The 13,630-nt window shown below is 44.6% G+C and overlaps 1 protein-coding gene across 1 annotated transcript in view; it reads left to right on the forward strand.

Moving 5' to 3' along the window:
* The window catches only part of LOC108571861 (voltage-dependent calcium channel type A subunit alpha-1), a 100,146-nt gene that overhangs the window by 78,767 nt on the left and 7,749 nt on the right, over positions 1-13,630 (forward strand). The window contains exons 19-28 of the mRNA XM_017934009.1: positions 725-835; positions 5,551-5,634; positions 6,799-6,846; positions 7,690-7,806; positions 7,875-7,940; positions 9,046-9,137; positions 9,899-10,383; positions 10,456-10,560; positions 10,626-10,729; positions 12,076-12,132. Of these exons, the coding sequence (XP_017789498.1) occupies positions 725-835; positions 5,551-5,634; positions 6,799-6,846; positions 7,690-7,806; positions 7,875-7,940; positions 9,046-9,137; positions 9,899-10,383; positions 10,456-10,560; positions 10,626-10,729; positions 12,076-12,132 (1,269 nt within the window). The remainder of the gene's footprint in view (positions 1-724; positions 836-5,550; positions 5,635-6,798; positions 6,847-7,689; positions 7,807-7,874; positions 7,941-9,045; positions 9,138-9,898; positions 10,384-10,455; positions 10,561-10,625; positions 10,730-12,075; positions 12,133-13,630) is intronic.

A 13,630-nucleotide genomic window follows, 5' to 3' on the forward strand; every position in this document is an offset into this window, starting at 1 on the left:
TTTCGCCGCTGCATAAGAGAGGAAACGATCTCTTTAATGTCACCGTAACCGTACACACCCTGCAGGGTCGTACAGATACACGTATCTAGGTTAACGCTAATATTATACACCTATGTGTCTCCCTTTTCTCTGTCGACTGAAAAAAATCTCTCTCTCTCTCTCTCTCTCTCTCTCTCACTATACGTATATATAAATATATGTGTGCGTGTATACGCGTACGTATACACACACATACACACACCGTGTAACTTACAGATTTCGCACTCTATTTTACACGTCTCCTATATATATATAGATATGTATTTGTAATACCGTGTCACGACGGGGGAACCGTCCAGCGACGCTTCGATATCCGAGCTCTCTATAAGTTAAATTTACCACCGCGCTAAATTCGGATTCGTCCTTTTTTTTCACGAAACACGTGTCTGCGGACGGGTCCCTTTAAATGACCAAGGAACGTCGTCTCCTTTCTCCGTTGTTTTTTCCTTTTTCCTCGTCGCATCGCTCGATTTCGGAAGATTTCGGTTGAAATGTCATTTTCGGAAGAACGAAATTAAGCCACCGGTGTCGTGGAGAAAGGAGACGACGATGGTGGGTAGGAGCGTAAATATGCTCGTTGGTCGGTCGAAACCGCGGGAACTCACGGGAACACGCGCGTTCGTAGGCTTGTACGTCTGTATGTCTGTCTCTCTCGGCCGTGTGTTTGTCAGTGTATGCATTGCAGTTCCATCGGCAAAGCGACGCGTACAAGAACACGCTGAAGTACATGAACATGTGCTTCACGGGGATGTTCACCGTCGAGTGTATACTGAAGATTGCCGCATTCGGCGTCAGGGTAAGCTCCACTATGCCAACAACCTGCCCCTACTCCCCCCGCCCCCCCCGCCCCTCTCATCGAGCAAATTATCGAGAGAGAACGTACTCGCTTAGAGTAGCCGGATTTTCCACGAAAAATGACTGCTGCGATTTCTCTTGAGTTGCTCCGCAAAATCGCGGGTGTTTCGCTTCGATTCGGTCGGGGTCCAGTCGTTGACAAAAGTACGGAAATTTCGTTTCTCCAACGAAAGATACGGTCGCAGAATCAATTTTCGAAGTAGGCTGGTAAGTTCCGCTTATTAGAGTGCAATTAGAGCTGATCTTTCTTTTCTTTTTCCCTTCTTCTTCTTTCGGAAGAGTAGGTAGTATCTTGTCGACTCGAAGTGCTCGAAAATATATCCGTGTATCGCAAGGATACACGTATGTACGAGTATGTATAGATCACTACTTATTGTTAGAGAGCCTTTTGTGTCCAGGGCTGAACAGACGCTGAACGCCGAGGTACATGGCTGTAGCACACGTGCCTTTTGTCGGTCCTTGTTCCTTCCGAGTAGAGCTCGTTTAACATTTCTCGTGGAAACATTTCTTCTCCGGCAACCTTGGAACGTGTCTTATTAAAAAGCGGTTCGAACTAGCCGGAGACTGCAGCGGATGCTCGGCTCTGAACACACGTCCAACGAACAAATTCCGTTCGTCTGCACATTCGTCGTTCCGCGAGGATCGCGAGAGCCGGGCAGAACACGACGGGCAAATTTGATCGAACGAGTTTCGTAGAAGCTGCGATCCTCGTGGATTCGACCGTTCTGTATCAACACGACACACCGAAAGAGTTTCTCCAAAGTATTGGCTGAATTAGCTGAGCTACACGTGTTACGTTGCACGGAAACGAGGTTCAACAACGATCTAACATCGATCTCGCGCAACTTTGTCTAAAGAGGAGAAGTAAAGAGAAACGTTACGATTGTTCGAAAATCGACTAGTCGAGGTTGAACGCGTTTCCAAAAATTCGCGTTAATCTATAGCAACACGAGAACACACGCACAACACGACATGACACACACTTGCATTGACACTGTGGTTCGGTAGCCAGACACGAAGGACACAAGAAGCATACATATATATATATATATATAAAACTCGTCACGTCGAATTATTTTTTTTCCTTCATCTCTTTATATCTCTGTCTCTCTATATCTCTCCCCCCCCCCCCCCCCCCCACTCTGTCTTCTTTTCTTGGCTCGTTGTTTTCATTTCGAACAAACATTTCCTACGAGATACGTCGAACCGGGGGAGGGGGTTGTTACCGCCTCGAGGAAGTAAATCCGCCAGCACGTACGATCAACGTAACCCAGAAGAAAAGCTCCCCGCATGCCTCTTCCGCCTGGTTGCATCCGCACGTAATCACTTGCACGTTGACGTGTTTTCTCATCCTTGCATGCGTACGTCGCTCTTTGAACGGGGAGTATCGATTCGACGCGATCGTCTTCGTCGGACGTTTTTATCCGAGCAGGAAACTGTCGGAGGAGTCGAGAGACGATCGCGAGAGAATCGATGCCGAACGTTGAAGAGGAGCGGGTTTTTTTGTCTCTGTTGTTTGCTACGACTGCGTGTTATGGGCCAGCAACGATGAATATTGCCGCCGCGCGACGACCATCGCCCGATGGAATTCGAAAGGAGGAATTCCATCGGCGGATTCAAGCGGACTTTTTCTCTCGGCGCAACGAAGAACAAAGAAAAAAAAAAAGTTAGCCGCCACACGCATGCCGTTCAACCACCGCCGGGAAGGACCAGTTTACCGGTTCCACGCGCGCTCACCACACACACACACACACATACTTGCAGACGAGAAAAGCGTCGTTTCGCGTCGCTAATCGGAGGTGCAGAAACGACCGAACACCTCGGTAGATCGCTCTGTCGGAGATTGGTTAGACTTGCTTGAAATAGTTTGTGGAGGGTAGAGCAAACGTGATATTCGCGACCGAGGAGTATCCCGAAGGAAAATGGGGCAATTTGGAAGTTTACTTGGCCAAAACGAGCGTTTATCGCAACGGGATTACTTGGATCTTTCCGAATGAAAATATCGAGAGGTTGGACGTTTATCGGTGAGAGCCGTCACCTAACCGAGTAGCCGAACTTGCGAGAAACTCCCGCAAAGGGAATATACAAAGGAAGTTAACGAAGTAACCCCGTTGTCGAGTTGTTGGAGAGTTGGACAGACGAGTCGGGCAAACTTTCTTTCGCGTTCCCTTCGCGTTTTCATTGGCGCGCGCCAACATTCGGCCTGTGGTACTATCCTGGAGAAAGAGAATTTGCTCGAGCCGCTAGCGGCACGAAAAAGGAAAAAGAAACAAAAGGTGGGCCGGTGGTTTGATACGGGGGTGAACGAATAAAGTTTCGCGAGAGAAGGTTCGTTACAAGTCGGGATAACGAGAAAGAGAAGACTCCTCCGTAAAGATAGAAACGAATCGTGTGTAGAGGATAATAGAAGACGGGCAAATGATACAGAGATCTGAGCTTGTGTTACGTCTGTGTGTTGGGGGTGTATTTTGTAGTATCACGAGGCGCCGCCAAAGCTAGTGGACGCCTTGACCGTCATGAACTTCGTCGTCATCCTCCTTTTCCTCATTGAGTGCATCCTCAAACTCGTCGTCTTCGGATGCAAGGTATAAAAAACGCCTCTTTTAATCATTAAACTCCACTTCAATCACACGCAACTATTATGTATATATATATATAGTATCTTTTTCTCTTTTTTCTCTCTCTCACTCTCTCTCTCTTTTTTTCTCTTTTTTCCCCCTGTTCGTCTCTCTACTCTCGCGCGTTCGCGAACTAGCGACAGCTAATTCGGGCGAGGTGTGATCCGGGATCGAGAGGAGCTTTCGACTCGGTCCAAGGGGGAAATTGAACGCCAGAAAAGAGGAGGAGTATGTGCATATATATATACGTAGGCACGCGCGGAATGTGTTGGTATTGCAAACGGTGGAAAGGACTAATTCTCGAGCGAGTCCTCCAGTCAGCCCGCATAGTTGGAACGTAAGATCCCCCCTGTTGTTTTTCATCTGTTTCAGAGTTACGATGCAAGAGCGAATCGCAAACGTGTACCGATTAACTTCCGAGCGGTACTCGTAAAAATGGGGGGAGCGAGTGTTTAATAACTGGTTTTTCCAACTGGTGAAAATGCTCGTTGAAACAAAACCGTGTATCGTGTGTGTAGAGCGGTCGATACTCCCGCGGCGAGGAAGAGAAAAAAAAAAAAGTATTTAACCTTGTCAGACGAATGAATGACCACAGTAGAATTTTGTCCGTTGGTTTATATATCTAACTAACCATATCTCATACGTACGCTTGCCGTAAACAAATAGTTGCTTCGTAATTTATCTCTCTCTCTCTCTCTCTCTCTCTCTCTCTCCCCCACCTTCCTGCTATTTTTACGCGTACTGTTCGCACCGATGATACATGTACACAGAAAGAGACGAGAAAAAAGCAAGAAAAAGTTCGTCGGTATACCTTTGAATCGCCCTACACCCACCCTACTGTATATCTTTAGAGTCTTAGAAGTAAAGGGTAGAGGTAACTTGACGTTGTTGGCGACAGTATTAACTGGAGAAGCTGCGTTAGATTTCAGATTGTTACTGGCTTGCATTTTCTGTACTACCGTTAGATTGAAATGACCTCTTTCCTGGCCCCGCAGAGAACAGAAAAAAGAAAAGAACGGGACGTGTCTCTCTATCTTTCTCTCCCTCGCTCTCTATACATATATACATACATATATATAGTTTGCTTGCTATTTACCTATTACGGCATGCTCCCGTAGTAGATACTTACTTTAGAAGAGATCCCGTCACTTATACTTGAGCCGATCATCGATCATCGGGTGCGACTATCGGGTATCTCGTAATAGCCGATAAGGCCCCCTTCTCTCAGCCAAGTCTCTTCATCTTCCAAATAACACTCTAACTACGAGCAAGAAGAAATCGGAGAGAAATCTTCTTCTTCTTCTTCTTCTTCTTTTTTACCGCTTTAGACACCAGAGACATGTGTACGTACGTGTATATAGTACGGTACAGTTTTATGTTGAACACGCGTTAGATCGCGTGACAAAAGATACCTGTGTACAGTAGAGAAACTTTTCCTCAGCTCTGTTCCTCCACGTCGTGTTGTAATCGCCGACGATCGCGAGACACTTCTCTTTTTTTCCCCTCTCGTTGAAACGAAGAGATACGGCCTTTAATACTCGACACGTCATTCGAAAAGCACGGCGCTTCACACTTTAGCTTCTGTACCGACATTTTTACCATTCGTGGAAGGGTGCGTATTGGCATACACACACACACACACACATACACACACACACCACAACACGCCACACTGATATGAAAACACCGACGGAAAGGTCGACCTACGGAATGTGGGCCGAGCTTTCTTCGCTCTTTCGAATCGAATTCGTAGTTTCTCTTTAGCGCTAGTCCTCGCGAACCATTTACTTACTTACTTACTTACTTACTTACTTACTTACTTACTTACTTACACACTTGACCGCCTCGAAGTTTCTCTAAACGCTCCGTTTTTGTCTTTCTTCTGAATTATTTCCAAGAGAAAATGGAAGGCGAACGAGCGGTCGTTCGAGCGTAGAGAAAAAGTTTGAAGAAGCTTGGAGGCCAGAGATAGGCAGAATCGAAGGCGCGACAATTCCTAATCGATCTCTTTCTTTTCCAAATCTCCCCCCACGAGCAGAATTTCTTCAAGGACGCCTGGAACACGTTCGACTTCATCACGGTGATCGGGAGCATCGTGGACGCCCTCGTGATCGAGTTCGGGGTACGTAGAGCTTCGGTTTTTCTTTCTTTCGTTGTTTATCAGACAAGAGATACAGTAGAATATTATTTTCTTACTAAAGAGAAACCCTGAGAAGATACCTCTGATTCCCGTTCTTTAACTGTGTGGCCCGATGTTTGCTTGATTGTACATTATCGAGTGTTGTATTTCCTTTAACCCTTTTGCTGCTTATTTAGTTTCAGCAAAGTGTACAAATATAATATATGCTAGCAGGTAAATCGAGAATTTTTATTCGAATCCCTCTCTACAGTCTATCATGTATCTGCGTAGCTTTATGCTGCATTCATACGCTAACACACCCAAGACACACTGTACATTTCACAATCGAAGCCTGCACAGTATACCTATACAACCGCCACTACTGTAACCAGTATACATGTCTACATCACTATCGAGTGCCTTTCGAATGGGAAGTCCTGTCCAATTTCTGACCTTTCTGCGAATAATGTAGATACGAGTAATGTAGCAGGAGAATCGAGAAAGCCCAATTGAAGGACACTGTATTCACGCTCCTCGCAGTCCGTATAGTAAGAGTAACGAACATCTCTCTTGGAACAATCGACATAATATACTGCACCACTCACACACTCAAGTATTTCTTTACTCCTTTGTTGTAGAAGTTTATATATCTCTATATTTAATTAAAACCCGAAGTAACATCGTGCTATATTTACTTCCACATGCCGCAATTATAAATCCAGTAAAAAGCGTCGGATAGTTGAGCGTCGATGCCGCATCTCGAGACTGATCGAGTCGAGATATTCCCCTTTTACAATGCTTGCTCTCCTTTAGTAGGTTTGCTGAGTCAGACAGTGATTAAAAGTGAATGGTTATTTTGCTGGCTAACTTACGCTTTAGACATCAAGGTAAGCGAAGCCAGTGAACCACGAAAAGAAAAGAAAAGAAAAGAAAAGAAAAGAAAAGAAAAGAAAAAAAAAAAAGAAAAAAAGTTGTTCTACTTCCAAAGCTTCCGCGTGATTGTCACAGTTGTATATTTAAATCTCAGTCTCTCAGTCGCCAGACAAGCTTCGTTTTATGTAAATCTCCGCTAGTTTTGTTCATATATTCGCATTGTAAGAGATCAGTGTGTGCAACACCGTTCGATCTGATCCAATAATTGTGCAATATCGTGTATTTTTGTACTAGGAGCGGTTTTCGAGTATGCCCAGTGGCGGCCAACTAGGCGAAAAAAAGGTATAAGTTTCGTCACATTTACACCCACAGACGTAAGTTGCCGTCGGCTATTTAAGAAAAAAAAACCTTTGACAAATTGTGCGGTATGTCGTAAAAACATGTGATCTGTCTGTTTTGAATTTTGATGGAAGAACCGCGATGGTTCGTTTGTTTGTTCGTTCTTGCGTAGACGTGAAGTTTTCTCCATACAAACGCATTAAACATTCTCTCAACATGCTACTTACTTGCTACTGCACCTACGACACGATCTATCTATCTGTATACATGTGTATATGTATAGGTACTATTCTGCGTGTAACACACGAGCAACACACGAGACAATTCAACCTCGAACGGCATATGGATGCGGTATTAACGCGCGATCAAACTTTCCACGTTGCTTCGTGGTGTGCAGTCACCGCTTTATAGAGCCTCGACGACTGCAGCAAATGGGTTAACGAACCGCCTAAAGCTAAATCCGTGTCACTTTTTTTTTTGCACCCAGATTGAAGAATTCTCTTGTTAAACATTGCTATTCGATTCGCGCGTAACCACTACTGAACCAGTAGAACCAGTACTCTTTGGAAGCGTTTTCTTTTTTCCAACGTCGAGAACGTTGAGAACGTTGAGAACGTTGAGAACGTTGAGACGAGGGTATCGTAAGACTCGAAAGGTTCTCCATAGCTTCGTACGTGAACGAAACGATGTCGAGAATTGCGTCGAACGGTGAATCGAAAGAAAAGATAACTGTTCGAAGCTGGTTCGTTGACAATGTTGACGCTACACGCGCGAAGCCCTGCTCTTTACAGCGATAATCGGCCGACATTTTTTGGGGTTAAGTGCAATTTTCTCTGTCCCCTGCAGGAGAACTTTATCAACGTCGGCTTCTTGCGGCTGTTTCGCGCAGCCAGGCTGATCAAACTACTCAGGCAGGGATACACGATACGAATTTTGCTCTGGACTTTTGTACAATCCTTCAAAGTAAGTGGCGAGACAGGAGAGAGTGGACAAGTCCAAGTACGTATCTAACTGCGAGTTCTCTGTTTCAGGCTCTGCCTTACGTTTGTCTCCTCATAGCCATGCTATTTTTCATCTACGCTATCATCGGTATGCAGGTACGTATCATTCCCTCGGAGAATTCTTCCTTCTGTTTATCGTAATGTCGAGAAATTTCGGGGGAAGGAAACGTGTGTAATCGAGACGTTAGAAGTTATAATTCGATCGAGCAAGGCGGGTAATGCCGTTTGCAGGAAGAGAAAATCGTTTCGAGAAATAAACGAGATTACCCGGTTGTGATTCTCGACCCCACTAGTCACCATGAAATTCCGTTGTCAGGTCTTTGGAAATATATCGAACGATCCAGGAACAGCGATCGATGATCACAACAACTTTCAGTCCTTCTTCGCCGGTCTTATGTTGCTTTTTCGGTGAGTCGAGCAGCTAAACGGAGCGACAGTTGGAAGTTTTGGGGTAAAGTGGAGTTTTGTCGAGGAGAAAGCTACCGATCCGTCGCGTGATTCTCTCGTTTCCACACTCTTTGAAAACGGATGAGCTTTGCATACGGATTGCAAGCGTAATTGGTTAAGGACGAACGATCGGTAGCAATTAACCGTTATGGTAGAATATTGGGCTGTTGGCATGAGGTTTAACAAAAGTAAGCTGCTCGACGTGTCAGCATCTCTGTTGTAATTTAACCCTGCAATTAGACCTCCCATAGACAGTTGTTCCATAGAGATGCTTGCTCTAGATTTTATCAAGTTGGCTCGCCGTATCGGCGATATCTCGAGAGAGAGGGAACGAAACAGCCTCGAAACAACAGCCTCCCGGATCGATATGAATCTACGAGGAATTTTCCTCTCTCTCTCGAGGATGTCGCGTATCGAGACGAAGAAGAGAGTAAAAGAAGAGCGTAGATGGTAATTAATGTGGTTGATGCGTATTGTTAGAGCGTAGACATCGACATCGACATCGACATCGACATCGACATCGACATCGACATCGACATCGACACTATATCACTGTGTACACTGTTACTTGTTACTTGGACGTGATCGTGATCGTGATCGTGATCGTGTTTGATCATCCAGCGGATAAGAGAATTTTCTCGGGTTAAAATTGAACGATTCGAACGATTCGAACGATTCGAACGGAGGGGAAGAAGTTGTTGCTAATGCCGTGCTCGCCCTTTGGCCGCGGCCATTTTCTTTCTGTCGGTCTCAGGTATTCGGTAACATCGCGCTGGATGCAGAGAGTTCTATTACCAAGCACAACAATTTCCAAAGCTTCATTCAAGGTCTGATGTTGCTTTTTCGGTAAGTTTTTTGACCAACCACGATTGAGAAAAAAAAACGAAAACAAAGTGGCCACTTGCCCACTTTCTTCTCTTTTTTTTCTTTTCTTTCGCTGGTTCGTTTCACGTTCGATTATTTTGTGTCGAGTAAAGAGCACCGAGCTGAAAGCCACGCTAATTAAATCAGGAACTCAAGTTGCCGAGGAACTTAATTCTCGTTGGACTTGGAATAGTAGATGGTAGTTTCTTCGAAAGATTGTATGGCTGTAGCACACCGACAGAAATCGACTAAAATCGAGCCAAGTAAAAAGAACGGGCTAAGATGCGCCTCGGTACGCGTACCAGTTTTTAACCAAACACGTAGTAGAGTACAACCGAGTAGAGAATTGAGTTACTGAACCAGTACCGCTTTTGGTGTTGCATTCAATTACGAGGAAACAGAGAGTTTCGTGCATGATGTGTTCTCAACTCCCGTGTTCAAGTACCAAAGAAACATTTGCTCTTAGTAATGTCCGTAAAGTGGAGGTATTCATAGAGGTTCCCGTTAAAACTGTTCAACTGTACCTACCACGCTTCAAGTTGAGTAATTTGCATGTAACTCGGAAGATCGATCCAACCGAGCGTTTCCGAGACGTTTCTAAAGAAAAGGACGATTGAAACGGTCGGTTAGACTTCCGTTAGACCGCAGCTTTCCACTCGCTGTAGAAAACGAAGGAAAATAAACGGTCGAGAAAGAAGGGAGAGGAAAGGATGATATAAAAATTTGTAACGGGAAATGATCAGGTGCGCGACCGGCGAGGCATGGCCGAACATCATGCTGTCCTGCGTGAAGGGTCGCCCCTGTGACGTGAAGGCCGGGAAGCAGGAGCCAGGTGGTTGCGGCTCGAACATCGCCTACGCTTACTTCGTCTCGTTCATCTTCTTCTGTTCGTTCCTGATGCTGAATCTGTTCGTCGCCGTGATCATGGACAATTTCGATTATCTGACGAGGGACTCGTCGATTCTCGGCGCGCATCACTTGGACGAGTTCGTGAGGGTCTGGGCCGAGTACGACCCGAACGCTACCGGCAAGATCCATTACACGGAGATGTACGACATGTTGAAAAACATGGCTCCGCCGTTGGGGTTTGGTAACAAGTGTCCCAACAGGCTCGCCTACAAGAAATTGATCCGGATGAACATGCCGGTGGACGTTGATCTGAAAGTGAACTTCACCACCACGCTGTTCGCCCTGATTCGCGAGAATTTGAACATCAAAGTTAGAAGGGGTGAGCCTTGCCTTATCTTATACCGTCCAACTGTTTGCGGCTGGAAAGGTTTCACGGTGTCTCTGCCCTTAGCTCACGAGAGGAACCAAGCGAACGAAGAGCTGAGGGACACGATAAGAAGCATTTGGCCTCTGCAGGCGAAAAAGATATTGGACCTTTTGATACCTAGGAACGAAGGTGAGAATCTCTTCTTCTTTTTACCACCTCTTCTATTCTAACTCGTGTTACCTCTCTTCTTGCAGAATTAAGCAGAGATAAGATGACCGTTGGTAAGATATACGCCTGCCTTCTGATACTCGAAAATTGGAGGGCGACTGGGTTTCGTCCGATAAAACAAACTGGACAGGTGAGTCTTCCGTCGGTTAAAGATCGAGTCTCGCTCGTACGAAAATGGAAGCCCCTAGCGATATTTTCCCAGTTCAAACGAGAAACCTCTGTGTTGCGTTCCCGCGGCTCGTTCGTTGTCCCCGTTCTTTCGTCATAGATAGGACGATCCTTGATTTACACAGTAGAAACGAATGAATTGAAGAATCGCTTGGCGAGAACCGAACGAGCCGCGTGGGAATTCAGTCGAGGGCCGAGTTCGAATGGATGTTTGCCGTTGGCTTCTTCGCGGTAGGATTTCACATGGCCGGTGTGAGAATCACCTTTCGAATAGAGACTTTTTTTTTCCAAAGATTCCACGTAGCTTCTTGACAACCTACGAAAGCTTAGTATCGCAGAAAGAAAGAAAGAAAGAAAGAATTGAAAATTTCAAGTAGATAGATGCTTCGTTTCATCGAGGATTCGAATGTGGATAATATCTGTGTTGGAAACGTAGGGGCGATTCTAAGCTTCCTTCCCGTGTCCCAAAATTCTGATGCTGTATTACTGTGTGCTCAGTAGTGCTGAGAATTTTCAAACATTCGTGTGTATTTGAACGAGTAAAGAAAATTCGATACTTTTTCGGCCGCGTTCCTTATCCCAGCGTGCTCGAAAATTTCTCGTTGCCTCGCTGGGCTAACGAAGCGGCGCAATTTATTTAGTTACCCGTTACGAACAAGAAAGACGTTCAATCGCTGTCTGTTAAGTTGATTGATTTAGCCGAGTCAATATGTGTAGAAGCAGTTCGATGTTACCACCCCTCCTGAACGTCACGATGTCAAATTTGATATTAACGTAGAATTGTCCCAGGTCGATACATCGAATGCTGTGCTATCTTTCTCAACGAAGAAGAGAAAAACTGTCTGGCAGTTGACGTTGAAAGTCGTAACCGAAAATAGTAACGAGCTACATGTGCTCTGGCGAGCACACGATGTATCGACGCGAATACGGACTACGCAATAGAACATTTTTACGATATACGTACTACCTAATTCTTGAATGAGTTACGATTAGAATGTTAGAGGAGAATCTATGTGTTGAATTTATACGTGTTTTCGTTAAAGAGTCATAGAAAGAGAGTAACGACAACGAGGTTTGAACCTTGGAATTGCTTTACTACTTGTTATCGTTTCTTTTCGTATTATTATCGTTATTATTCATTACTATTGATTATTCGTTGTTATTGCGACATTAGCGTAGGAGTAATTTAAAAAAAAAGTGCAATTTAATCACAGACTTTTTATGTACCTACTACTTGTATACCCCAGACAAGAGGATGTTCACGCAGCTCTCAATCATCTCTTTGTGTCTTTTCTCTTTGTTTTCCAGAACGATAACGATCTTATCGATAACGATAATGCTGGGCAAAGTCCTGCAGCCCAGGCGGTAGTACTTACTTTTTTCTCTTACATATTACCATCTTAATACGGTCTTTTCGTTTCACCTTTTCTTTGTACATTTTACGTTTCTCACCATCCAACACCGTTCGTTCATTGCACAACTGGCCTTCTCAAATTCTTCACCGTGGCAGAGGTTTCGAATAGAACGACTTTCCGAACAAGAGAGACCACGAATTCGTCGGTTTACCCAACAGTTTGCAGTGAACGACCCACGTTTTTTGTATATAATACAATTCAATCGCTATCTCATGCAGAGACACAGTAGCCTGTACATATTATCTACGAAGTAAACTTAGCTGACGCAGAACCGACGCGATTTCGATATCAGCCGAGCCTGTAAAAACGTCACTTTTTTCTCACCTACATACGAATCGGCAGTTGTATCTCTGCTCATTTTTTGATCTTGTACTACACTCTTCTTTCTGTGCATCGACATACTGAACACACACACACACAGACCACGCACGAACAAACTTTATACACGTGTACATTTTCTTTGGAATTACGTTCCTTTCACACCGTAGACCAAATTTTATTCTTTCCTTAAACTATCGTACTGTCACTGAATCACAAACTGATAGACGAAAACGCAACGGCGGTTGATCAACGGTGTAATAGATCAATTTTTGTCGACGTTTCTCGACAGATTGTCACAGCAGGAAGGTGTGAAATCAACGGCGGTTGCGTTCCTAAACAGAATCACGATCACACACTCGAATTTTTTCTTCTTTCGTAGGCACTTGATATATTAGCGAAAGTATTTACTAGAGCATCTGTCGAGTTCACACTATAATAGAACTCTTAGAAATTTTTTAGTCTTTCCTTTCAAACGTATTTCCTTTCTTAATGGCACGTTTCCTCTTCAAATAACAAGCAACTAGTCTAGGATGATACTTGAATCTAGCTCGACTCGTTCAATTTTACGCATCGTCAACGCGTCAGTGCGCCCATCGATAAGCGGTGATAAGGAAATTGGAACGTCGACACGACGATGCGTAACGTTGAAACCTTTCGAGTTTCTTTTAGTGGTGGTGTCGATCTCACGTGGGTGTCGTACGCACGGGTTCCCACGTGAATCGGCTCTTTGCCTCCCGCCCCCCCTCTCCAGAGAACACTGATAATAGCTGCGTGTAAGTAAATTACCTTAGTACGATCGAACCCTCGTAGAATGAATCGTTGCCCGTGAGAAAATAAAGAACCGGAGAGACTTGATCCTCGAACATAGCTCGCCTTTTGCCTCGAGTATCGCTCTCTTCGAATTAGGTCGCATTAGTGATTACCAATTTCCTAGAGTTAATCTCTTAGATAGACATAGCTATGTTAGACAGATAGTTCTCCAAGCCTTAAACTGTCTTCGATCGTTAGCGTCCGACATAGTCGATCTTAGATCGAGCATTAGACGTTTCTTTATTTACTTTCTCTCTCTCTCTCTCTCTCTATATATATATATATTTATATTTATTTCTTTTTTCATTTTTTTGCGA

Source organism: Habropoda laboriosa, unplaced genomic scaffold (assembly GCF_001263275.1).
Source record: "Habropoda laboriosa isolate 0110345459 unplaced genomic scaffold, ASM126327v1 scaffold99, whole genome shotgun sequence".
Lineage (NCBI taxonomy): Eukaryota > Metazoa > Arthropoda > Insecta > Hymenoptera > Apidae > Habropoda > Habropoda laboriosa.